Below are 25,006 nucleotides of genomic sequence, written 5' to 3'. Positions count from 1 at the left end.
TCTCTACATATATATATTATATCAATTGATTTGATATGGGAAACACACACACACACAACAAAAATACTCAACAGAATGGATTATACTCACACTCGTTTTTTCCAGTGATGGTTGTACCAAACCATAGATATAATGACAAGTACTACTGCAGCGGAACAGACAGGGGATCCAATAGTCAGCATGGTCAGTGCAGAATATTTTGTCTCCAGGTCTCCAGAAACTGGCAAACGGAATTCACCAAATAGATAATTCGTCATCAAATAATGATTGAATTCTTGGAAAGATGCAATGACCATCTTAGCATTTCTTCTTCTTTTTTTTTGGGGGGGGGGTGTCAAACTTGTTTTTTTTTTTTAGATCCGTTGTATGTCAATGAGTCAAAAATGTACAAATTTCACATTAAACGAGGCAGTAGGCAGAACATCGGAAGCAGTATGACGTGCAGGTGATTAACTTTGTGTCTTTCGTATCAATCACCGATCCCTACTGAATATAAAGCAGGTCGTCTCAAACGTCCGATCAACATTCAGGCATTAGATTTCCCACATTTTTATTACTTAGAGCGTAAAGCTTCCTCGTTGAAAGTGAAAGCAGATAATGTGCACACATTTCAGATGACTGACCGAAATTACAATTAAGAGTTACAATCCTATTCAACCATTTGTTTTTATTTGTTTTTTGCAGCTACTACATATATCGGGAAATGTATGAATACCTCAATATACTGAAATAAATAACGCCCGTAGTTTCGGATAGTCAGTAGCCAAATATTGAGAAATCATCTGCAATTTTCCATCGCTCTGGATGTTATCATGATTACGCTTTTTTGAATTTTGAAGTGTAAATGTCCAATTGATTTTGTTTATTTTGTGTTGTTGTTTTTTCCGGGTGTTTGTAGGAGAGGAGAATAGATATGTCAGATGGCATGATAGCAATCACCTCGACATAATTTTGGTCTTCTCATATATCAAGATGAGCAACTGTCTCATTCTCTATTTTAATATAGAGAAATATAAGTGCGGGTATATTATACTCGCACTTATAAACAGTAAGATGATTTTTGTACGACAGACTGTGTGTTGAATTATCGACTACCCGGCAAGAAGAACTGTGATTTAATGCACGCTAAAACCAAATGAAGATTCAATACTAGCCAAGGACTCATCTGGCTATTAAGTCACTTGCTACATAGCATAATGATACAATGTTGTGTGAGATGCACGTATTTAAATAAGGAAATCAATGTCACGATTGACAAGTTAACATAACCATCTTCTTTACTACAGATTGGCCTGCTCTATGGTAGAAGATATTATTCAGTTTGGTCGATTTAAATAGAGATAATTCAATTCAGTTGTATTCATTCACGAAAGTAACTTTAGCCAGCGGCAGTTTTCATTCCTATGTCATAAAAGCTTACAGGTACAGTTTACAATTGGGAGCAGTGGTTTTATAAAATGTTCAAGTTGTCACATTTTCAACTGACCCACACATGCATAATTATGTGTGGGTCAGTTGTACTAAACACAAAACATCTTACGAAATAAAATTCTGCAATAAAACCTAGAACATAAGGAAACATCACTGGTTTTTTAATAACCATAACTGTACACGATTTAGTCTAGAAACACTCTTACTATTACCATCTTTTACATTTTGTATGTATTAAAGAATAATTGACATTGCTCTTACTAAATATGATTTTTACATTGGTTGATGTCTATCCCTAACTCACATTCAAGAGCAATTTTGAAGCAATACATTTCTTTTTTGTTGTTGTTGTTGTTTCATCTGCAAATCGTAAATAATGCCTTTAATGCTGATACAGGCTACAAACTGATACATGATACCACTGATATCAAATATAAAACTTCACACGTAATCCTTTCAAATATCGTAACCAAAGTTACTTAAAAATTACCAAAAATTATCTTCAAAAATATTTCATTTAATTGGTAATAGTTAAGATTAACTTATGAATATTCCTAAACTTGTAATGAAAAAAAAAAAGTTACATAAAATGCAGAAAATTATGTTATGCAGGTTGTCTTCGGGCAAATTGTCTGCATTGCTGAGATATACTTCTAACGTTAAGTCTGATGCTAAATTCTGCAATTGACTTTTATTTATGTTTTTTTCTTTTTTTGGGGGGGGGGAGGGGAGGTTGGAATATCTGCTATCGAAAGACCGAATACTGATGATTACCATCTCGTCACTTAAGCTACGGTCACAACTCCGAGCAGCGACCGACCAATTTGTAGCCGCTGAAATTTTGGCGCCGGCCAGCAGTTTTTAGAGTCCAGCAGCCTATAAAACCCTAGCAATGTCCGAGCGATGCCCTGTCGATTTCCCGTCGGTCAGCAGTCGATTTTAGGTTCAAAATTTGCGAAGTATTGGGATTCCCCCGCGCAGAGACTGAGCAGTGACCGAGCGATGCCCCATTGAAAACTGGACATTTTCTTACTGGTCATCGGCCGATTTTTTACGAAATTACTTAGCGACCGACGGGTGGGCAATAGGTCATCTACCGGTGTCCCATAGGCGCACTGGCGGCCGCCCGCCGACTTCAGCCGGAAATTTCTCACGAGCTACTTGGTTTTATTAATATACCTATGTGATTTGTGATGTGATACTTGATAATTTGATTTATTAATCAATTAAGATAAAACTCGAAGCAAAAGGTTTAAGAGTTAACTTTAATAGTAACAACCAAACCTCAGCTACGTGAATTCACAGATAACTAGAAATTAGGAAGTCTAATAAAATGGAGGAAAACCCAGGATCAAACAAAGATTGGGATAGATTAGAATGTTCCATATTGTATATTTTACATAATTTTTATATTCCTATTTAATTTCATGTTTTCATATCTCCATTTCTTGTCATTCATTACTTCTTCAATCAATAGGCATTTTTAAAAATGATAAGATTACCAAACCATAATAAATAATCATTATAATCATTATAAGTCTACATATTGACAGTAAATATTTAATTTCATCTCTTTTGCCCCGAAATGGTTGTCGCTGTGTTCCATGTCCCTCATGTTGGTTGCCGAGATGCTGAGATGTTGAGATGTTGGTTGCGTTTCCTTATCCCTATCCTGACACTTTTTCTTCATCACATTGCCCTGGATTCTCTCTCCATCTAGTCCCTGGTTTCCTTCAGTGCTTCTGTCCTTTTTTTCTTTGTGATTTTTCGTCCCTAAATCTCTCGACGGTGACCACTCGATCCATTCCTTTGTTTTCTTTTGAGCATTTGTCATTTTTTTCTTTATTATTTGTGTTCTCTGAATCGTTCCGCGGCGACCGCTCAATTAGGTCAGTATCTGGGTGGTTATCGCTCGGACACCGAGCGTATTTCGGGCAGAGGGGGAAAACTGGTCGATCGACGATCAAAATTTAACTGCGCTTTAAAACTTCGGCGGTGATCGACCGATGCCCTAAAAAACAACAACAAATAAAACTCCAAAACCCCTAAAAAGGCAGTAGTTTCTGGTCGGCCACTGGTCGATCACGGTCGTTGTCCGACCGAAATTCGCTAAACTTGCCGACTGGTCACCGAGCAGGCTGATTTTGGGGGTTGTGACCGTAGCCTAGTCTTCGCATACTGTATTATATTAAGATTAACAATATTTATTGCCTCATTTCTGTACTCTGGCTTATAAACAAACAAACAAACAAACAAAGTTTGTTTCTGTTTACATTATGAAAGTACTGCATACTGCTAGAGGAATTGTACGACAGACCGTTTGTTGCATTTTCGACTGCCAGGCTAGAAGGGATTGACGCATTCCAAACTGGGAAGTAAGTCGACCATCCCGTTAGTGCCACACACTCTAGTGTCGCGTTGCCATTTAGCATGAAGCCTTTGTCACACGAAAGAGTAATTCTAGATCCAAAGCTCGTGATATGTGAGTCCCAATAACCATTAAACACAGGGCTGGGATGCTTGCAAAATCCAACAGAAATTTGCAAAAGACAAAATAGTGAAGTCGCAAATGAACGAAAATAATATATAAATAAATAAATGAAAATAAAAATAAAACAGAAAGATAAAAACAACAGTCGCAAAATTTGACGCTATTAACTTGTTTATCGAAATCTTCTGATAATATCCCCCAGTGATTGATGAACATTTGAATCTTGACCCGTGTGATCACAAAACTCAATGGACGTTATAAATGAATACTTGTGAAGTATGTAAAAAGCACAGAATGCGCCAAATGAAGTCCCATAATATGTTAAACATATGAAGTGTTTGTTCGCAAAAACCGATAAGTCCATATTTGCCAAATGGAGATATTTGCGATTAAAGGTCAAGAAAAATAAAGAAAATAATAAGAATTTTTTTGCTTATTTTGACCATAACTTCACAAATGTACCTTTATATGTAGTGACCAATATCTCATTTAAAAGGTATTATTTTGTACTTTATGACAGAGACTGTACTTCAAAATCTTCAAAAATGGACTTATCGGTTTTTGCAAACAAACTCTTCATATATATATATATATATATATATATATATATATATTACGCCTGCATGTACAATAGAGAGAAAATATTTAAGTATTATTTTTTTTAACCAGGTTTCAGTTTCTCATCACCAGTTGAGTGAACAATCCCGTTATATACAGATAGTGATCATAATGTATGCTGAAGTGCTCGTCTGTTGAGAATGATAAGGACGTTAAGTTGCCACAAAACCGACAGTGTTCAAGACAACTCAATGACCTTCTCATTCTCAACAGTGTTACGACCAAAATCACTCTGAGAATGATCGCACAAAAGAAACCATCAACTAATGTTCAGGCGGTTTATTAACAGTGATATTGTGGGTACAGACTCGTAATCGGTTTTCACATCAGTACAATAATGATCAATAGAAACAATTACAAATCGGTAATGGAATCACTTACATATTTTGTTATTAAGTAATCCTTTGAAAATGTTCAGATACGATGTTTGATGCACCGATGAATGATCCTTGACGCACCAATGAATGATTCCTCCGACGTAATTCCAGAGGCACAGGTTGCATTAATCCACAATATAAATCCGGGGTAAAGTCCACGATATATGTCCACGGCGAAACGTGCAGAATCCAAATGCTATGACGACCACGTCCAGTTGATGCGTTGAATGATGATTCACTTTATATTGTCCAGCAAGGAATCCAGCCCGTCACAGCTTTGCCGTAATAATGTCCGTTGACACTAAAATATGGAGTCTATCTCCGACGTAGGCAAATTAATTCTCTGCAGGCAAAATGTCTCCCAGGCCTTATCTCCACAAACACAGTTTGTATAGTAGGTCAGCAGGTAACACAGGACTGACTATAACAAGTCGCTTCATAGCCAGAAGTGACGTAACTCTCAGAGCAGAGGTGTTGAGCACTCTGCCTACTGCAGAATTTTTCCAGCTTATATACTATCAATTCACCCCTTTCTTGAACATTCTGTAATTTTCTCTAACCTGGGGCCACATACCTGAACATACTAGCACAGAGGCGGATCCAGGAATTTCGTAAAGAGGGGGCGTGTTTACAAAAATAAAGGGAGGGCGCACGCACCCCTCCCCCCATTTTTTTCTTTTTATTTCTTTTGTTTCAACAAAAAATAAAGGGGGGGGGGGCGTGCGCCGTTTGTGGTCCTCCCTGGATCCGCCCCTGCTAGCAAGTCAAAAGTTCCAGGAATCCTGGATGACTCACTGCCTAACTATGTGCATAACATCATTGCCAAAATTAACTACCAATCACATTGGGTTACAGGGGCAGTGCCTCACTCAGCCAGCACTTCCTAGAATATTCTGGAATGGGTTAAATCATTCTAGATTGAGTGAGCTATAGACGTCTAATGTAATTCCTGTCACATGCATACATGTACTGTAGCTACATTGTATACCACGTAGAAGATTCTCCACTGATCTGGTCAGCCTGTACTATATCTAATATCATTTAGAATGTTCTCCATTAATCTGGTCCACCTGTGTACATACACATTAAAACAGCCATGCATACAGTATATCATACATGTACATAACTACTTGTGTGTACATTTGTGACAACAGATGTGCTAGTAAATACAGTGTTCTCCAAATCGAATAAGCAGTGATAAATAGACCAAAAAAAAAGTAAAATTACATGTTATCAGCAAGATAAAACATTGGTATTTAGCATTTGTTTAGAGAGATAATAGGGAAAGTTTCTTACTGTCATTGTTCAAATGATTTTTATACTCACGGTTAAACAAACAGTGGACTTGCTGGTCACGATCTACCTTGGTTTCAGACGTCCAGTAAAAAGAATAGCTCACGCGAGAAATGTTGTTAGCATACTCTTCAGATCGATAACATGAGCAGCTTCTTTCACTAGAAACAATGACAATATCATGATCTTCGGGGTTTTGTCTGCAGGTGGATACACATTCTCCGTCAGACTGAATGTTAAAACCAGAAACAGAAGCCTGAGAAGTGTGACGATCGACCAGGGAGCATACAAGAAATCCAGGTTCTGCGTTCGTACAGGATGAGATTTTTAAAATCTGCAAACAATTTCTATACGCTGAATTCAATTCAATTTAATCTTTATTTCCGATTCAATATATAATATACAAAGTATATGTGAATATGAGCAAATTGTACAAAAAGTGAGTTTAAAAACAATGGAAACGACAACAAAACAAAGCGAGATTATGATAAAGAAAAAAGAATAAAATAAAAAAAAAACACACACATCGGGAAAACAGATATCACAGGTACACAGAGAACAGAAACTCATTAACATTATGTGTTTGGTTGACCGGAAAATGGTATGCGCGTAGAAAGCCAGAATAGGCTTGTTATGTTGCACATACCCCGCGTTATAATCATTTGAAAATTGCTTTAAAAAAAAAATCAAATTAATCATAACAAAAAAGAGAAAAACATTAAACACCATAATACAAATAGAAGAAAGACCAATACATCCATACATAATAAGCCAATCAATACTTACTAATCAATAACTTCTTGTACTGCCTTTTGAACATATTATTAAACTGTGTATTGAATTTGCTCAGTTCTAACGTATTCCATAAGACGGGACCAGTATGACGTAACGAATATTTAGATTTATCGGTTAAAAAACGCCATCGATGAAAATGATTTGACAATCTTGTATTGTAATTATGTACATCAGAGTTCACAGAAAACATATTTTGTAAATAAGGTGAAAGAGTTTTAGCATGGAAACGTTGCATAAAGGAACATATGATTTTGCATTTTATTCAAATCTTGCAATTTGAGAGTGTGTAATGATTTAAAAAGTGTAGATGTTGAAACTCTATAATCTGACTTTGTACAAATTCGAATTGCTTTCTTTTGTAGTATAAAAAGTCTTTGAGTATGGCAAGAATACGTGTTTCCCCAAATAGAATTGCAATAAGATAAAAACAGATAAAATATAAGCATTATAAAGAGCAAACAAAATGTAACTTGGCAAGTCATATTTCAGTCGATTCAAAATTCCAATAAAACGAGAAATTTTTGTACAGACAAAGTCAATATGATCGCTCCAACTCAACTTACTGTTTAATACAACACCTAAAAAAATTACAGATTCATAAAATTTCAAACGTATATCACCAATTTTTAAAATCATATCATCAGTATTATACTGCACACCTCCGCGTTTAAAAAGTACACATTGTGTTTTTCTTATATTCAAAGTGAGCATATTGCACTTAAACCAATTTTGTACTTGATAAAGATTTTTGTTTAAAAGTTCAATCAACACATTGATATCATTATGAGAGGCAAGAAGTGAGGTGTCGTCTGCATATAAAATAAAATGAGATTCATGGCAAGAATTGACAATATCGTTTACATAAATCAAAAACAGTAAAGGTCCAAGAATGGATCCCTGAGGCACACCCGTATTGATATTTCTAAAAGACGAATGAAAAGAATCATAAGCAGTGAATTGTTTCCGCCCACATAAATAAGATCTAAACCACTTAAGACAGACACCACGAACACCATAATATTGCAATTTTTGAAGTAAAATTTCATGAGAAAGACAATCAAATGCTTTAGAAAGATCCATGAATATTGCCAAAACTTCTTTACCATCATTCATTTCTTGAATTATTCTGTCTTGTATTTCTATAACTGCCATGTCTGTAGACAGATTTTGCCGGAATCCATACTGACTATCGTATAATAAATCATACTGAAGCAAGAAATCATAAAAAGGAGTAAAAGCTATTTTTTCTAATATTTTTGAAAAACAAGGCAAAATAGATATTGGACGGTAGTTTGTGAATATTCTGGGATCATCTTTTTTAAAAACTGGAATAACTTTTGAAACTTTCATTTTGGATGGTACGATACCAGTACTTAACGAAAGATTACAAACATGCAAAAAAGGTTCAACAATATAAGGTAGAACATATTTAACCACAGTTGGATCAATATCATCATAACCACTGCTTTTCCCAGACTTTAATGCCTTTCCAATATCTAAAATTTCATCTACTGTGGCTGGTTTAAAAAACAAAGTATTAAAAACAGGTTTATTCATATAAATAGAAAAATCTTTATTATGCGCCACATTAGTAGCGGATATGTTTGATCCAATATTAACGAAATATTCATTAAAATGTTCAGCAATATCAGCGGTATCATGAATATCAGTTCCATTGTGCGAAAAAGTTTGTTCTTTATTAGTAATAATCTTTTCTTTCCCTATAATTGTATTAATGAATTTCCATGTCTCTTTTGAATTGTTTTTGATTAAATCAAACTTTTTCGAATAAAAACCCTTCTTTGCTCTGCGTAAGCAAAGAGTAACTTTATTACGAATTTTCTTATACCTTTCATAATTTGATTCAAGGGGAGAGTTAATATATTTCTTATAACATTTATTTTTATTTTTGATAAGTTTTAAAAGTTCACTTTTAACCCATGGTTTTCTGATTTCATATTTTTTCTTATTCTTGATTTCTCTCTTAGGTAAATGCACATCATACAGATTAATGAATATTTCGTAAAACACATTATACGCCCCCTTGGGGTCAGTTTGTTCGTACACTCTTGACCAATCCGTGTCTGCTAGGTCAGCACAAAAGGTAACGAGATTTTCTTTAGTAATCTTCCTGAATATTTTTGGCTTCTTACTGTTACGTCTCTCCTCTGGATGTAATGATATATGAAATATTGGTAGGTGATCAGAAATATCCGTCATCAGGATGCCTGACAGAGTGGAGATGGTGTTATCATTTGTGAATATATTGTCGATAGTCGTGGCTGACGTTGCGCTGACGCGAGTTGGTCTATGTACCAAGGGGTGAAATCCGGAAGAAGCAGTTACATTTACAAACTCCAGTATTGATGGACTTATGTCTTTTTTAGTCAAATCGATGTTATATTCTCCCATCAAATATACAAAATTTTGTTTTATATTGAATTCACTGATCAGTTTTTCAAAGAATTGTTGAATGGTTCTTAATCCACACTTAGGGCATTCTGTTGAAGACATAATTTATAATAATCACTTTATAACTTCCCCATTGTTGAAATAGTACTTGGTGTTTCAAAAAACATTTTCCACTTTTGATCATTAATAGTTCAAAAACTATTTATCCCATAAAACTATTATTGATATGAGTAATAGCTGAATAGTGTACAATTTTGTTGCAGGTGATTTGGATATGAAAGCATAAATCAGTTCATTAAATCTAAGATTGATTTTGAAGTAAGGTTTCAGACTTTGGTCAAATTTTGAGTGTACAAAAATGAACTTTGCACAGGAACCAATGATGTGTATGTGAGTGTGTGCTGACAATGGCCCTGAACAATGGACATGCCTGAACCACCTGTTGACTAGGCGTCAGTCTCGCGCTCCCAGGCACGTAAATGCTTAATCAATAATTTATGTGGCTTGCCCTGGGCACTGCTAGTCTCAATTCGGGTGCTGTTCGTTATTCCGAAGGTTCGCTATTCCGAAGGTTTCGTTATTCCGAAGGTTCGTTAATCCAAAAACACACAAATTCCCTACACCTAGAGGTTCGTTGATCCGAAAATGAAAAGGGGTTCGTTAATCCGAACATCTGTGGCCTTATACCGAAGGTTCGTTATTTCGAAGATTGGAAATTCGGAATAACGAACCTTCGGAATAACGAACCTGCGGAATAACGAGCTGTAACCCTGAATTCATGCACGGTAAAGGGTAAAATGCATGCACATGGAAAAAGTAAGCACATATTTCCATGTGCTTGCAAACACCACATTTCAATCCAGCTGGCAATCATTTTCAAATTTTGCTTCACCTGTCATTAAATCTGAAATATAAATAAGCGTAAATAATCTAAGGTTCTTCACTTTAATACAACTGTCTACTAATAGTCTGACAAATTTGTCGCTTTTTCGAAAAAAAACAATCATTTTTGGAAAAGAGTTCAGCAGCATTTTTCATTGGGGCGATTTGTTTCACAGTAGATTTATTTATGGCTCCATATGCCCAAGTGTATACTCTAATTGATTTTCTTTGCTTCCTGTCACCACGTTTACGACAGAACAGAAGGTATTCATTGTAATTTTGTTTTTCAGAAGTAGGGAGAGCACTGTCGCCACTCAACGACAGTATCGGCAGGCGTTTGACTTTACACAGATTCTATGGTGAATAAAGACTAGTTGTGATGGTGGAATTTCTCATGAATAAATGATAAAGCATTCAAACCCTGGCCATTGTTCAGGACCATTGTCAGGGTGTTAACCACACACTCCCATACACATCCATTGACCCCTGTGCAAAGTGAAAGTTTTGTACAGAGGGTGAAAATAGAGCAATATCTGGAACCTAATTGTGAAATTAATCATGGATTTCATGAAACTGATTTTTGCTTTCATACTAAAACCACCTTCAACAAAATTGTACACTATTAAGCTATCACTCATAACATTGAGAGTGTTATCTGATATATAGTTTTTGAATACAACTTATTAAGAATCAAAAGTGCGAAATATTTTTTGAAACACTTAGTATAAGAACATACATTTATTTCAAACGAACCGTGCTCTCACGCAGACAAATTCATTTGAAACAGTATACATGCCATATTCAATTCATGACGACCTAAAATTTGAACGGAGTAATCTGAACGACGAAAGAGCTTAACAACATTGTCAGGACGGTTACAGCTCGTTATTCCGAAGGTTCGTTATTCCGAAGGCTCTTTATTCCTAAGATTCGTTATTCCGAAGGTTCGTTGTTCCGAATTTCATTTTCGGATTAACCGATCTTCGGAATAACGAACCTTCGGATTAACGCCACAAATTTTCGGATTAACGAACCCTTTTTCATTTTCGGATTAACGCACCTCTAGGTATAGGGAATTTGCGTGTTTCGGATTAACGACCCTTCGGAACAACGAACCTTCGGAATAGCAAACCTTCGGAATAACGAACAGCACCCGTCAGGACATGGATGTAGGAGGGGCAAATCTTCACGCTCACAAATGAATAGCTCAGAGTGAGAATGAGAATCTTGAGACGCCGATTTGAAGCGGATATAACTATAATCGCTCTATACCCTTGTCCTTGTGAATAAATCATTCCAGTTTCACTTATATACGTATAGACTAAAATAGGTGTGGCAGACAAAATCGAGATGTTCTGTTCAATATCTGTATGACTGTTATGTTAGTGGACCACGTCACAAGTGTCCTTATTCCTATAAGTTGATAGAAAAGGTTGAAAGATGTGAGGTTTTGGACGTACAATATAACATGACTCGAAAATAATGTGTCTCGTATAATTGTGTACTTTTTCGTGAAAAGTCTAAGTCTATCACAGTGTGTTATGACTGTGAAAAAGTACTGAATCTTATATTAATACTTAAACATGAATTACGCAGTGGTACATGGAAATTGCAAACTATAAAAGGCACACAAAAAAAGATTTACATACACATGCAAACGTACTATCAGATGGATATATGTGTGTATATAATACTCTAATTCAGGTGTGAGTTTCTTCAGTTTGTCTCCCTCTACAAATTAAATCTGTTAAGATCGCAACTGCTGATCTGTAAATTAACAAACAAGTCGGAAAAAAGGAACCAGTGGGACTCGAACCTGTCATCTACTGCTTAAGATGACTTTATAAGAACAAAGTAGGAACACTTTAAATACAAAATCCACAAATATTACTCTTCCGCCCCCCACCCCAGATAATTAATAATTTGATTTGATTTATTGGTTTCTGTATTATCATTGTACATACACATGCATGTACAAACATAATATAAGTTGTTCACAGAGTATTTTCTTCTTCATTGTCTTTGCACAATGTACAGCAAAACGTACAACAAAGCATGCAACAATGAATAATGTAGAGGGGCGACAGCAAGCGTGGCTTGATTTGCGTGCAGCCCCCGTACATAACATATTATTATAATGTACATCGGAAGGAGAATAGCGGGGAGGGATGACTTGTATAGAAATATGATAGTTGAAGGAGAAAGGGAAAAGAGGGGTCTGTCTGCTTTCACCAAAGGTTTGTACAGAGTAAAATCACCTGTATCATTGATTAGCAAGGCATGACAAAATATTTTCTCACCGAGGTACAGGTGAACAGTTAATACAGGTCGTGGTCGGTTACATAATTACATAATAAGTTAAATGCGTTCATATTCCTGCGAAAGAATTTCGTGTATATTACATTAATGACAATGGAATTACTGATATCCAGAAAGCAACATAATAAATTGATGAATTGCTACAACTTTTCATGTTCAATCTCACTTTGGCATCTGAGTCTCACAGCCTTGTTCCAATTACACTCAGTTCTGTTTGATAGACAATCCTTTATTCTTACACGCTGACAACCTGTGCATTGATGTACATGTATCAAAATTATTGAGACATTATCCGCGATGTGAATAAACGTTTTATCAGTATCTGAGTAAATTCTGCTATACCAAGGGAATCGGAAGTTGGTGCAGGAGAAAATTCTCAGCAATGACTTATCTCGAGAATATTCCGAACATCACGTGCAAATTCAATTTGGTATAATCGCCTGTTTCTTCATATTTGAATTCACGAGTTACTGTATGAATATTTTACGTGTTTTTTTTTTTTTTCTTTACGCAGAATATTACAGTTTGGCCTACTTGTAGAATATGAAAGAAATCGAGTCCAGTATGATGTTGCTGTATTTTGAATAATTTCAGCCGTATAATCTTTCACCGCCGGGAAGCCGAGCTCTCTGCAGACTAAATCAGCAGCTCTGAGGTTAAAGCCTTTATAGCACACATATCTGTCTGACTCCAGGACCACTAAGCCATCCAGAGGAGAGGGTCCGCCGACCAGCTTTACCGATGGTATTTCTGGAAATTGAATGAAATATAGCACAGATGACAATAAAGTTGCAAATATGATTTTTGGAATTGAATTTATTTCTCGTTTTTCACAACAATATCCCAGTTACAATATACAACACTGTGGATTAATAAATATTACTTTTACTGAATGAGAATGTACTGTTATGATAGAGAACAAAATTCGAGAAACATGACTTGTCAATGAGAGTGTAGATATCAAGTTTGATAAACCAGAGAATAGGAAAGAGACAAAAAAGGTAAAGATTGCTTTTAATAAAAACAAAAACAAAATCTCACTCTGCCTGAACTCGTAACGATAGAGAACATGGCTTGTCATTACCTTTAAAAGATAATGATTTTGATCTCTTTCGGTTTTGCTTTAACATAAAGAGTGGCATCAATACGTTTTTCCTTTGCTTCTAGTTGCATAAATTGTGATACCAAGGGGAAAAAAAAAACTCATAAACATAAATATGAATCTGACATGTCTGAAAAAAAAAAGGTATAAGGGAACATTTTAGGCTTGACAAATAATATCGATTTAAAGTCAAATTATGTGGACGGATAATTTTTTAATGAATGCTGTGACCCATATGAAGAGAGTGAATTATTCTAAATATGTTCATTCAAGTCCATACCTATCTAAGAATCAAAGCATCTATCGCTATGGAGATTGGTTCTAAAGAACCGCATCTGGTCCAAGTAATTAGACCATGACATTCTCACTTCGGTTTCTGTATATTAAAGAATGCCAATATATCCGTGGGTCCCAAAGGTTTTTTTTTTTTCTTATTTAATTACTGAGTATTGTACACAAAGCATGGTAATTCTCATTAGTATTCATCGTATACAAATAGTTTCAATTCTTACCCCCCCCCCAAAAAAAAAAAAAAAAACACACACACACACAAAGATGTGGGAAACACTCGAAGAGCAAAATTGTGATGTTGTTTTCAAACTACAAAGTCAGTTTACTATTAAATTTGTTGAAGTAGATGTCCCATCCCCCTTCGATGGTTATTGTGTTAAAAATATTGAACGGTTATTAAACGTAAAATGTTGCAAAGGTGGGATGGAATTCCATTTTTATCTGAAAAACCATAAGCAAAAGGTTTGCCGTTTCCCTTTATACGTGAAGTGATTGATAAAATCATTAATATGTAAAGAAATCGGAAGAGCTAGGACTGTGGCGTAATCACATGGTGAAAAATGTGGAGACAAATACATACCAAGTAATTAATACATTTGATTCGATCATGACTTTAAATTACATTTTCTCTTGCAGAATAGAGATAGGAACGCGGGCCAATGGACATCTATCCTCCCACATTCTCGAAGATTCTGCGAAGGGGGAGTGGGTATTCATGCACAATGTAAGTGTGTCTTCAGTTAATGTGATATATTTTTGGTGTGCAGTTTACTTTTCGCCAAAGCCGAGCCACAACGCATGTCTTATCTTTTCCCCTTAATAAGATTAGCCCGATGAATCATCAATTTTAATCACACATTCGAGATTTTCCTTGACCTCTCCAAGGACTTCGACGTAATCAATGATGATTATTTGTTCAGCAGCTATCTTTTACGCAGACTCCAATTTGTTTTTATCAATAATGCTTAATCTTGATGTAAGCAAGTGGGTTGTTTCGTCATTCAGAGATCAATGATCCACTCCTACCAATATAATACATTAAAGATTTTCAAAATCAAATATACACTGTAAAAACATCGGTGTTAGATTTAACAACACGGGTGTTAAATCTAACACTGATCAAACTTCAATAAAGGACCACACCCACAGGTGTTGAAAATGCACTGTGATGGTGTTGAAAAGTGTTCACCTGACACTTCGTGGTGTTAATTTGACACTGTACCTGGTGTTATTTTGACACTGTACTGGTGTTAATTCAAAAATGACACCACATGGTGTTGATTTGATATTTGTTGGTGTTAATATCAATGGTTTAACACCCGTCCAGCTTCAATAAGAGACCACACCAGCTGGTGTTACTGTGGTGTAAATTTATTTTCACATTTTTTCAAAAATCTAGTATTTTAATGTAAAATTCTTGATCGTCTTGTTTAAATTAAAAATCAACAAGAAGTGCAGTTACTAAGAAACTCTTGCAAAAAAAAAAAAAAAAAACAGTTTAAAATTTGGAAATGACACCCGGAGGTGTTAATTTAACACCAGAAATGAGCATCGAAAATTTAACACCAGCTCGGTGTTCACTATTTAACACCGGACTTTTTGTAGTGTATATGTACGGTCAGTGGTTTATCTCAGAAATTTCCATACAGTTTTACTGAATGCGACTTAAACGTCTATTGGATATTTAGCTATTCTCTTTTGCCCCTTCCAGTGCATTTAAAACAGAATAATACCTTACTTCAAAGGTCACATTCCTTTTTTATAGAAGTTTATATCGACAAACATTCACACGCACGAAACTTTAAAAAAAATGGTAAATCTCGTAGACCTGTTTTAATTGGCATCTGGCTCGTGGGCTGTATCATTCGTGGTCAATGGCTCTGGTGCACGAGGTCGAGACCCATACAACCAAGGAGTCATATAACTCATGAACTAGACACTACGTGAACATCGCCCACGAGCTGTAAGCCAATGATTAGTAAGTATTTGTACAGGGTGTCCCGTTAACGGCATTGGGGAGAACTAACTATTAATGGGAGGGGTAGTTTTATTACGCTAACTGGCGCGATGGGTTGACGTCTATATTGACATTCCTATTCCTCCTTTAATATGAAATTGTTTCTCTTCTATGATTCATAAAGGTTGACGTTTTTCTGCATTGCCTCATTTGAAGATTTTGAAATGAGTGTTGTACCTTCATCGTCCATTATTACACTGTATTATTATTTTTTTTTCATTTTTTTTTCTTTATTTTTTTTTTGAGGATTCGGAAGTCTTGCTCCACTGAAGCAGTTCCTTTCCTCCACGCAGAACTTAAGATGCTTATTCAGAAAAATAAATGAAATGATATACGTAATAATTCACGTCGAACTACTGGAAGAAAATGTACCTGCTTTACACGATTTACTGGGCTAAGGCTAAGTATTACGAGAGGTATATCAATCAGTGAAGGTGTTGATTTTAGTACGAATTCACATTGAATAACATTAAGATCCATCAAGGTATTTCTAATCATTTAGAAAAACAAGATGCATCAGTGTTAACAGTTATCTTTTCATTTGTAATACTACGGCTTTGAGGAGAATTATTATAAATAAGACCACAAATCGACGAAGCATCGCTATCAAATTTAAAAACTTTTACCAATTGGCACTATTCAAGAGTTTCACAGATGGCTACAAATTCTTTCTCTGATAACAATGGTTTTCTAAATTGTTGTCAGTCGGGTAGGATAATTTGCTTGTACAATAGGTAACTAGTGAAGAGATAGAGAATAGAAAAAAAAACCGCATATATTCTGGCTGGAAACGTGATCAGTAAAAATACCAATTAATTACGGAAGATCCAAACTAGAAGCCCTACATTGGTAACAATTTCGCTTCCGTAAGTGACTAAATTGATAACAAAATTGTTAATGTCTTTACTGCTAAAACCTATCACAGTGCCATTTGATTTAAAGTCACCGGGCTCTGCTGTTCTAAACCAGACTAGTGTGACTGTTTAGGCGTAAAAATTGAGGCTCAGTGACATTTTCGCTTTTACACGCTCTTCCATGCGTGTTGTAAACACAATCATGCATGTATCTATTTCCGGCAAGAAAATGAGAAAAGAAAAAAGTGTGCACATTGTTTAGGGAAAAACAACGGAGAAAATGTGTAAACACTGACATCTTGTAAAGGGAGATAAATACTTACCCTCGTAACACTTCACGTTCATTTTGAAATTCGCTGCGTATGAAGGCCTATATATGTTTCAATAAACTCAGCTTTGTCTCATGCGCCAGTAATAAAACGGAGTACGGCAACTTGTCATCCGTAACAAGAGTCCGATACGTTCTATTAGATATCAAATCCTGTATATCAAAGGTCATAAATCCATTACTAATATTTTGGACTTCTATGAGAATTCGCCGCCCTAGAGGGGCTTGTATAACCTAACTATTGTTGGCGATGCATGCTTCATCACGCCATATATCAAGGTTTAGTGGCTTCCCCGAGCAGTTTAGAGTAAAATCTGCAGGAGGATATAAAAAGTGTAAAGGGAGAATTGCAAGTAAAATTTAATGTTAAAATCTTGTATCAGGTGTAAAAGGAATAAAAGAATAATATCATTAAGCTTTCATAATCAATTAGTACCGTACCATTCCTAGTCATTGTGTAAAAAAAAAAATTCTTTTTTATACTTCAATGTTTCCCGCTTTTTGTACTGAATTCCAAGGGTGGACAAGAATACAAGCACATCAAACAAAACATTAATGTTATTCAATTGAGTAAAATGTTAAAGGCAATGATACAACTTACAGTGATTTGATTACCACAAAAATTCATCAAAATTACGACTAAAAAATCAGAATGAGATTTTCCAAACTTGTTTTTTTTTTGTGTGTGTGTGTCATGTTCTCCCGCAAATGACTGTGTGCCTCATCAAATAGATAAAAAGTTGAGGAGCATGAAGGATCTATAGGAGAATATCTTTAAACCAAATAAAAAATGGGGAAAATATATACGTACACGTCATGCTGCTTTCCGAAGTTGAGGAGGTGGGCAATGGCTGGTAGAGCAAGAAACAGGCAACGAAAGATACGACAAAAGACATTCTTGATCCTTTTCATGTAAAATAAATGATAAAAAATTTAGCAGAAGCATGAAAAATTGACTCCAACCAGATTTGCTAGATGAGGAATCACACCTTAGCCAAAATTAGGGAACTTGGTTTTACCTCCGGGTGTATAAACGTGACATTAAATGCACGGTCTTAATATGGCGTGAGTGAAGATCAAATAGAACCTCTCTAATGCATTGAGGGAAATTTAAGAATTATCAATGCTGATAAGTCTTCATGTTGATGTCAGTGGAGGAATGGCCTTTCAGATTGCTTGCGCATCTTCTTGGCGAATCCGTAGACGTGTCTAGGTGTGCGAACCTAGGAGTTTGTGTGTGATTAGTACTCTAATCTTGTTCAATATCCAACGGCTTCCAGACAGTGCTAAGAACTGAAGACAAGACCTTTCGAAACCATGTAAGAATATGCTTGATGAGTATGACATTCGATATCAATGCTGTCTCTCAATCATTTTGATGAATTGCTTCGTAGCCTCTTGTCTGCGTGCATGCTTGGTTGAAGACCTTTTTTTTCGAAACACAATGTTGCTTCACGACAACCAGCATAGGTGGTTTACATGGACATCTCCTAGATCCCCTAATTACCGTACAATGATTCGGTTTTGATTATCAAAATTAATTTGTTCTGATTGCCAATAACCCCTAAACTTGTATTTCGAATGCAAAAGTCAATACATTTTTGGAAAGCGGAGGAGGCATTATATGAATCACGGAATAAATTTACTGGCTCATTTCCAAGGTATTTTGGCATTTGTCCTGAAAGCAATATTGATGCCTGTCCTAGTGTGTCTGTATGCCGTGACAATGTCTCTCATGCAAAGGCGTACTCTGTTCAATTCCGATTACGTGCGGACATAATTCAAAAGTCATAGCATATTGTCTCATATGATTTCAAGTAATGAGATTATCCGTCACAAGGGAGATGAGATGGTGAAGTAATCGCCTAAATTTTTTTTTTGTCGAAAGTTTTGTATGATTACTAAAACAGGGTTTTGTTGATATCATAATTCATAAATGACTATATACAAAGCAATTCCTCTAAAAAAGTTAAAACTCCACAATAGTTTGACCAAAATCATTAAGTTCACTCCTTTCCTTTTCATCTACAGTGTATAATACCAATATGTATATGAAGGGTTTGTTTGCAAAAACCGATAAGTCCATTTTTGAAGATTTTGAAGTACGATCTCTGTCATAAAGTACAAAATAATACCTTTTAAATGATATATTGGTCACTACATATAAAGGTATATTTTTGAAGTTATGGTCAAAAGAAACAAAAATTTTCTTATTATTCTCTTTATTTTTCTTGACCTTAAATCGCAAATATCTCCATTTGGCAAATATGGACTTATCGGTTTTTGCAAACAAACTCTTCATATGTATATATATATTCAATTCAATTCAATTTGTTTATTCATCTCATTTTCGGATAAAACAATACAACAGTATTGGATTTTACAATACACAAAAGGATAATCAATCATTTACATATAACAGTGAAAATGAAAAAAGAGACCTTGAGAAAAGCCAAAAGGCCTTGTGAAGTAAGTTCCCTTACGATTATGCACAAAATAATTGATTTTTAAGGTACAAAGTGTAGACATGGACAGAAAACCAACAAATACAACAAAACATAACATAACAAAACAAAACAAAAACATAAGACAAATGATATGATAAATTGACTATGACTATGTGTGATTTGCTAGAAGGTATATTTTCAAAAATTTCTTAAATGAAGACAGGCTATTGCGTGAACAAATATCTCTAGGAATTGAATACCAGATTAACGGAAATTGGTGACGTACGGAGTTTGAAACCAGATTTGTTTTTACTACCCACATATGAAATCTATTGCAATTTCGTGTATTGTATTTATGAATTTCATTATTAGTTGAAAACAAACATGAAATATTATGAGGTAACATATCTTTGAAATAATAAAATCCCAACACAGCGGTATTGTAAGTATACAAATCAAATATATTCAAAGTATTAAATTTACGAAAAAGAGGAGCCGAATGAGCAAGATAATGACTACCACAGCATATATATATATATATATATATATATATATATATATATATATATAGTGTGTGTGTGTGTGTGTGTGACCGTGCATCACAAAACGAAAAAAAATCGCACCCCTTCATTTTATATGAGGACTCAAAAAAGGTTAATGGGTCAACCGAGTGAATCTTGAGTTTTTGATATTTTCTGAAAGAGCAATCATGCTTCCTCTACATTACTTTTAGTTTGGAATCATAACATGAATGGGAAAGTGTATTTTCAGCAGTTTTTCTACAAAACTTTTTTTTTTGTTGTTGTTGGGGGGATAGAATAATCAGGTATTATCTTAGAGTCCCCTTTTCATGTCTTGAAGTCCTTTACACTCTTCAATTTCAAGTCTAACAACTTGTGAAATGATAACTCTACTGCTTTGAAAGTTGGGATTAATCATTGACAGAGTGCGTCAATAGAACATGCTCAATTTCAGCTTAATCTGATAATCCCTTCATTGTCGTTGCTCCAGTGGTTTATATCCTGTGTTTTGTCCCTTTCATTGCACGGCTATCGCTTGAATAGACCCTGTACTTCAGAGCCTCTGTTCTCAGATCACATTTTTATAGAGTGTGTGCTTTCTTTCTAATATTTAGATATTTAGTCCATTTGAACTGAGTTATACATTATGTTAAAGCTTAGAGTGTGCTCTTTAAGAATCTACCCTTAACTAAAAACTCATGTCTGGCGACTTGTTGTTGGTTTTGTGGTGACGGATCACATATATGTATGTATGTATATATATATATATATATATATATATATATATATATATATATATATATATTGCAATCGACATCATTGTTTCATGAAAACATGTTCTAAATGTAATTTCATGATTTTGTTTCACATTGAATTGTAATAAAACTTACACTATTCGCTTTAATACTACACTTATCATTCGTTATCTTTTGAACACAGAGTGAGGTTTCAATTTATCGCGTTCCTAAATGCACGTTTTCTTCTGTTGTGCCTTTTTTTTCCTTTTTATTCTTTTTTAATGATTGTCCTTTCGATTGAATCTTTCGTGTGATATTCATTGATTTTAATTGAGTATATGAATATAAGAACGACCCAAGTCCATGGAAGACCATTACGAGTAAACTAAAAAAAAAACTTCATATCTTTTTTGTTTGTCCAATAATATTCTATTTAACTGTGATGGGAAGGCAACATTGTATATACAAATTAGAACATATATTATTATGACAATTAACATTAACATTAATTGTGGAGAGGCCATTTTGTGTGATGGACTTGGGTCGTTATTTGATTCATATGGACTTGGGTCGTTCTTTGATTCATATACATGATATTCTGCTATAGAGATGAGAGGACGAGAGAGGGCGCTATGATATGAATGTAAGAATGACCCAAGTCCTTCATTCTTACATTCATATAAGATTTAACTCATTTATTTCAGGCACTTCCGGGGGTAATTTGGATTTATCATTAATACACAAGATGAGTCCATGCATAAGCTACAATTTCCCATGTCAAACTGAATTTGGCCAAAAATTGGACGTGGGTCGTTCTTATATTCATATACTCAATTAAATGTCTAAGACAAATGTGATTTTGATGCTTCTATCCATTCGTGGGTATTTCCAGATTGGCAACATTGTCAAGTATAATACCATGTCCTCTGAAGCACCTCTTCTCTACATATTGAATTGTTTCGATCTATTCAATGGCAATTTAACCCGCGATTATCATTGGTCGAAGACATCCTTATCGTTTATTTTTCCTTATCAATCCTCAGACTGACTGACAGTAAATATCGCTTCGTTGGTTTCAGTTTTGAAGATGGAGTCTAAACTGCCGTGATCGATTAAACCCGGCAAGGCTCTAAGGAGACAATTGGGAGGGTGGTGTGGAGATGGAGTTGTGGAAGGCTGATTCCCACCCATAAACAGACTTTTGTATACTCACGCAAAGGATTTTATAACATTTGAAATATGAAAACAGCGAAAGATAGGCAAGGTTGATTTTGACGCTTTTACCTACTAAACGCTTTGTATTAGCAAGCAATGATAAAATCTTAAAATACTTGGCAAATTAAAAAAAGAATATAACATAACACAACATAACATAACATAACATAACATAACATAACATAAAATAAAGGAGAATAAAAAACAATGACATTTGTCTTTTTTTTTTAGTCTCAAGTGACTTATGAAAACTATTCATTTCATCTTTAGATATGGAAGTCATTTATCTTTTATCTTATTCTATTTAAGTTCTTTGAAAGTACTATATGAAAATTGATTTCGGCATTTCACAAAATTTCCAGATTCAAATGACAAAAAATACATCTAGTCATGTAATTCCGCAATCACTTTCCCGTCTTTGAGTGTATTAGACTATGTAAGTCTTAGATGATACGTTATCACGAATACCTGGTTGTATTAAACGTAGGAGTGATTCAGAGGTCTTCCCTTCCGTTTACTTATAGCATTGTTTTAACGTTGCTCTCTGCACAATGACAACCAGTACTATTTATTGGTAAAAAAAAACACATAGTTCCTGTAATTGGACAAGTTTTCTGCAGTACTTCTGTTTACACGGACAACCTGAAGTGAATAATCATCACAAAACGTGAAAGGACAACAATAACTTTTAACCTTTCTGCATAACAAAAGAAAAATTGACTTAGGTCTTTAAAAAAAGCCGTGTTTCTTGTTCTGAAAACGCAATAAGGTTCGAAATTCCGGGGCTCTTCAGTACGCGCCATATTTATTTCTTTCATCATTGCATGTCATCATTGCTTTCTGGATGTAGTACAACGGGTTGTTGAGACGGATATTCATATATATATATATATATATATATATATATATATATGTGTGTGTGTGTGTATGTGTGTGTGTGTGTGTGTATTGTGAGCTGCATGATAGGTCTCCTATGTGATGTGTATGATTTGTTGTTGTTGTGTGTGTGTGTGTGTGTATGTGTGTGTGTTTGGAGTATAATAATACAATAATTATGTAGAAACTGTGCATGTGTGGTGGTTGTATAGTGGTAGTGGTTTGTTTGTCTGTGTGTATACGTGTGCCTTACGTGTGTATGTGGAATATAGTGGTGCTACTGTGGCAATACAAACGCCTTCAGAGTGTGAGCACGTGTTTAAAGAATTCACACCAGCGTTTATCTAAAAATAGTATGGGTGTGTCAACCAATATCAGCGGTGAGGCGGGCTAGGCGAGAAAGAGACCGAGAAAAAATACATACGAGGGAGGTACCCTCCGCAAATGTTATTTGGCTTTGTTCTTTTTTTCACTGCAGTCATGTTCTTCCATCAGTCTTATAAACTAGAACGTCCATACCACTATTCTTTGTCCCAGAATAGGTTTGGCATGCGTTATGCATGAGCGAATAATTTCCACACGCCGTAAAAAAATTGTCAATCGTTAGTTGATTTTAGCACACCGCTAATACATACGTAATACAAACAAACACCAACAAACACTCAAACAAATCCTCATAATGCAAGTAAACCAACTCATCACTTTTTTCCTTGATATTTATTGATTTCATTCAAATCATTCATAAATCGACCCATTCTGGGTGTAACATGAAAAAAAAAAAAGTTACAAATGGCAATTCGAAACACAAACAAATCCATTTGTCAATTTATACCACAAATAATCGCACTTTAACATAAATAACTCGATTATAGACCAATCCTACTAATAATTTCTTCACCAGAAAGTTTTGACATGTAGGGGCCCTACCAAACCTATATTCTTTAAATATATTGGTATGGATCATGTAACACCTTCTTACTTACAAGTGCATATACATAAAAAACACACAAATACATTACACAAATCTAGAATGAAATCAGTCATAAAAAACCCCGACCACCCCCTCCCTTCCCCAACCGAAACAAATCTAGGGCCTACATCTATCCTACCAACATCTGTCATACCATTTATAACTATCCTTCTTCAAATCCAATCCCCAACCCACCAACCCCTGATTAAACAAAACCTAAATCATCCCACACCCACATTCACCAACCCAAATACACACACACACACACACACGCACACACACGAAGGTTCGTTATTCCAGGGAGGTGGAAGAAAGAACCTCCCTGCATGGATGTAGCCATGTAAGTTATGTGTTAGTATTTCAATGATTATGTCCAGAACGATATTACCCAGCAAAATGTGCTTCGAGGGCGGGCGACAATCCGTGCCGCCAGCCCTCGTCACAGATTGTCGGCCCGAGCAGGAGGCGACAATCCGTGTTTTTACATAAGTATTTTATATAAAAACTAATATATTAAATAATTATATTAAAGTATTAAACATAAATATTAAAATAAATAAGAAATGTCAATCTGAATCTTGATCTCGATTGAAAAAAAAAAATGGTTTCACCGGTCTTTTTCAGTTTCAGTTTCAGCAAGTGTTATTTTTCCACTTGTTTGAAAGAAATCAGTATTACAAATTTAAACAAGTTATCATAGGAAGACATAGACAGGGGCACTCCTTGAAAAAAATATTTCATCATGTGAATAACACGTGTATAATGTATTCATATACATATTTCATGGTACATTCTAAAGTGTACGGTTTCGGGAGTGTACAGTTTCGGGAGCAATTTGCGTGACATGGATAACGGCCTCGGGACATTATATGATTTATTACAGCTCTCTTTTATTTTTCATCGAAGGAACAGGAATTAGGGAACACCCGAATAGAAAAAGTTCTTCTAGAGAAGAGAAGATAAGAAAACGATAGTATACAGTGTTCAGGAGTTGTGTTTTGGCAGTAAAGATTTTAATCTGCTTTTGCTT

The 25,006-nt window shown here is 35.1% G+C and overlaps 1 protein-coding gene and 1 pseudogene across 1 annotated transcript in view; both read right to left on the bottom strand.

Annotated features, from left to right (window-relative positions):
• LOC140240163 (uncharacterized) overlaps window positions 1-17,227 on the bottom strand; it is a 28,982-nt gene extending 11,755 nt beyond the window's left edge. The window contains exons 1-5 of the mRNA XM_072319966.1: window positions 17,206-17,227; window positions 13,153-13,368; window positions 12,785-12,868; window positions 6,244-6,513; window positions 3,725-3,970 (exon numbers count right to left, since the gene is read on the bottom strand). Coding sequence (XP_072176067.1) covers window positions 3,725-3,970; window positions 6,244-6,513; window positions 12,785-12,868; window positions 13,153-13,368; window positions 17,206-17,227 — 838 coding nt within the window. The remainder of the gene's footprint in view (window positions 1-3,724; window positions 3,971-6,243; window positions 6,514-12,784; window positions 12,869-13,152; window positions 13,369-17,205) is intronic.
• The window catches only part of LOC140239679 (uncharacterized), an 80,635-nt pseudogene that overhangs the window by 25,053 nt on the left and 30,576 nt on the right, over window positions 1-25,006 (bottom strand).

The sequence above is a fragment of the Diadema setosum genome, chromosome 16, assembly GCF_964275005.1.
Source record: "Diadema setosum chromosome 16, eeDiaSeto1, whole genome shotgun sequence".
In the NCBI taxonomy this organism is placed as follows: domain Eukaryota; kingdom Metazoa; phylum Echinodermata; class Echinoidea; order Diadematoida; family Diadematidae; genus Diadema; species Diadema setosum.
This window is presented reverse-complemented; position numbering and strand designations above follow the sequence as displayed.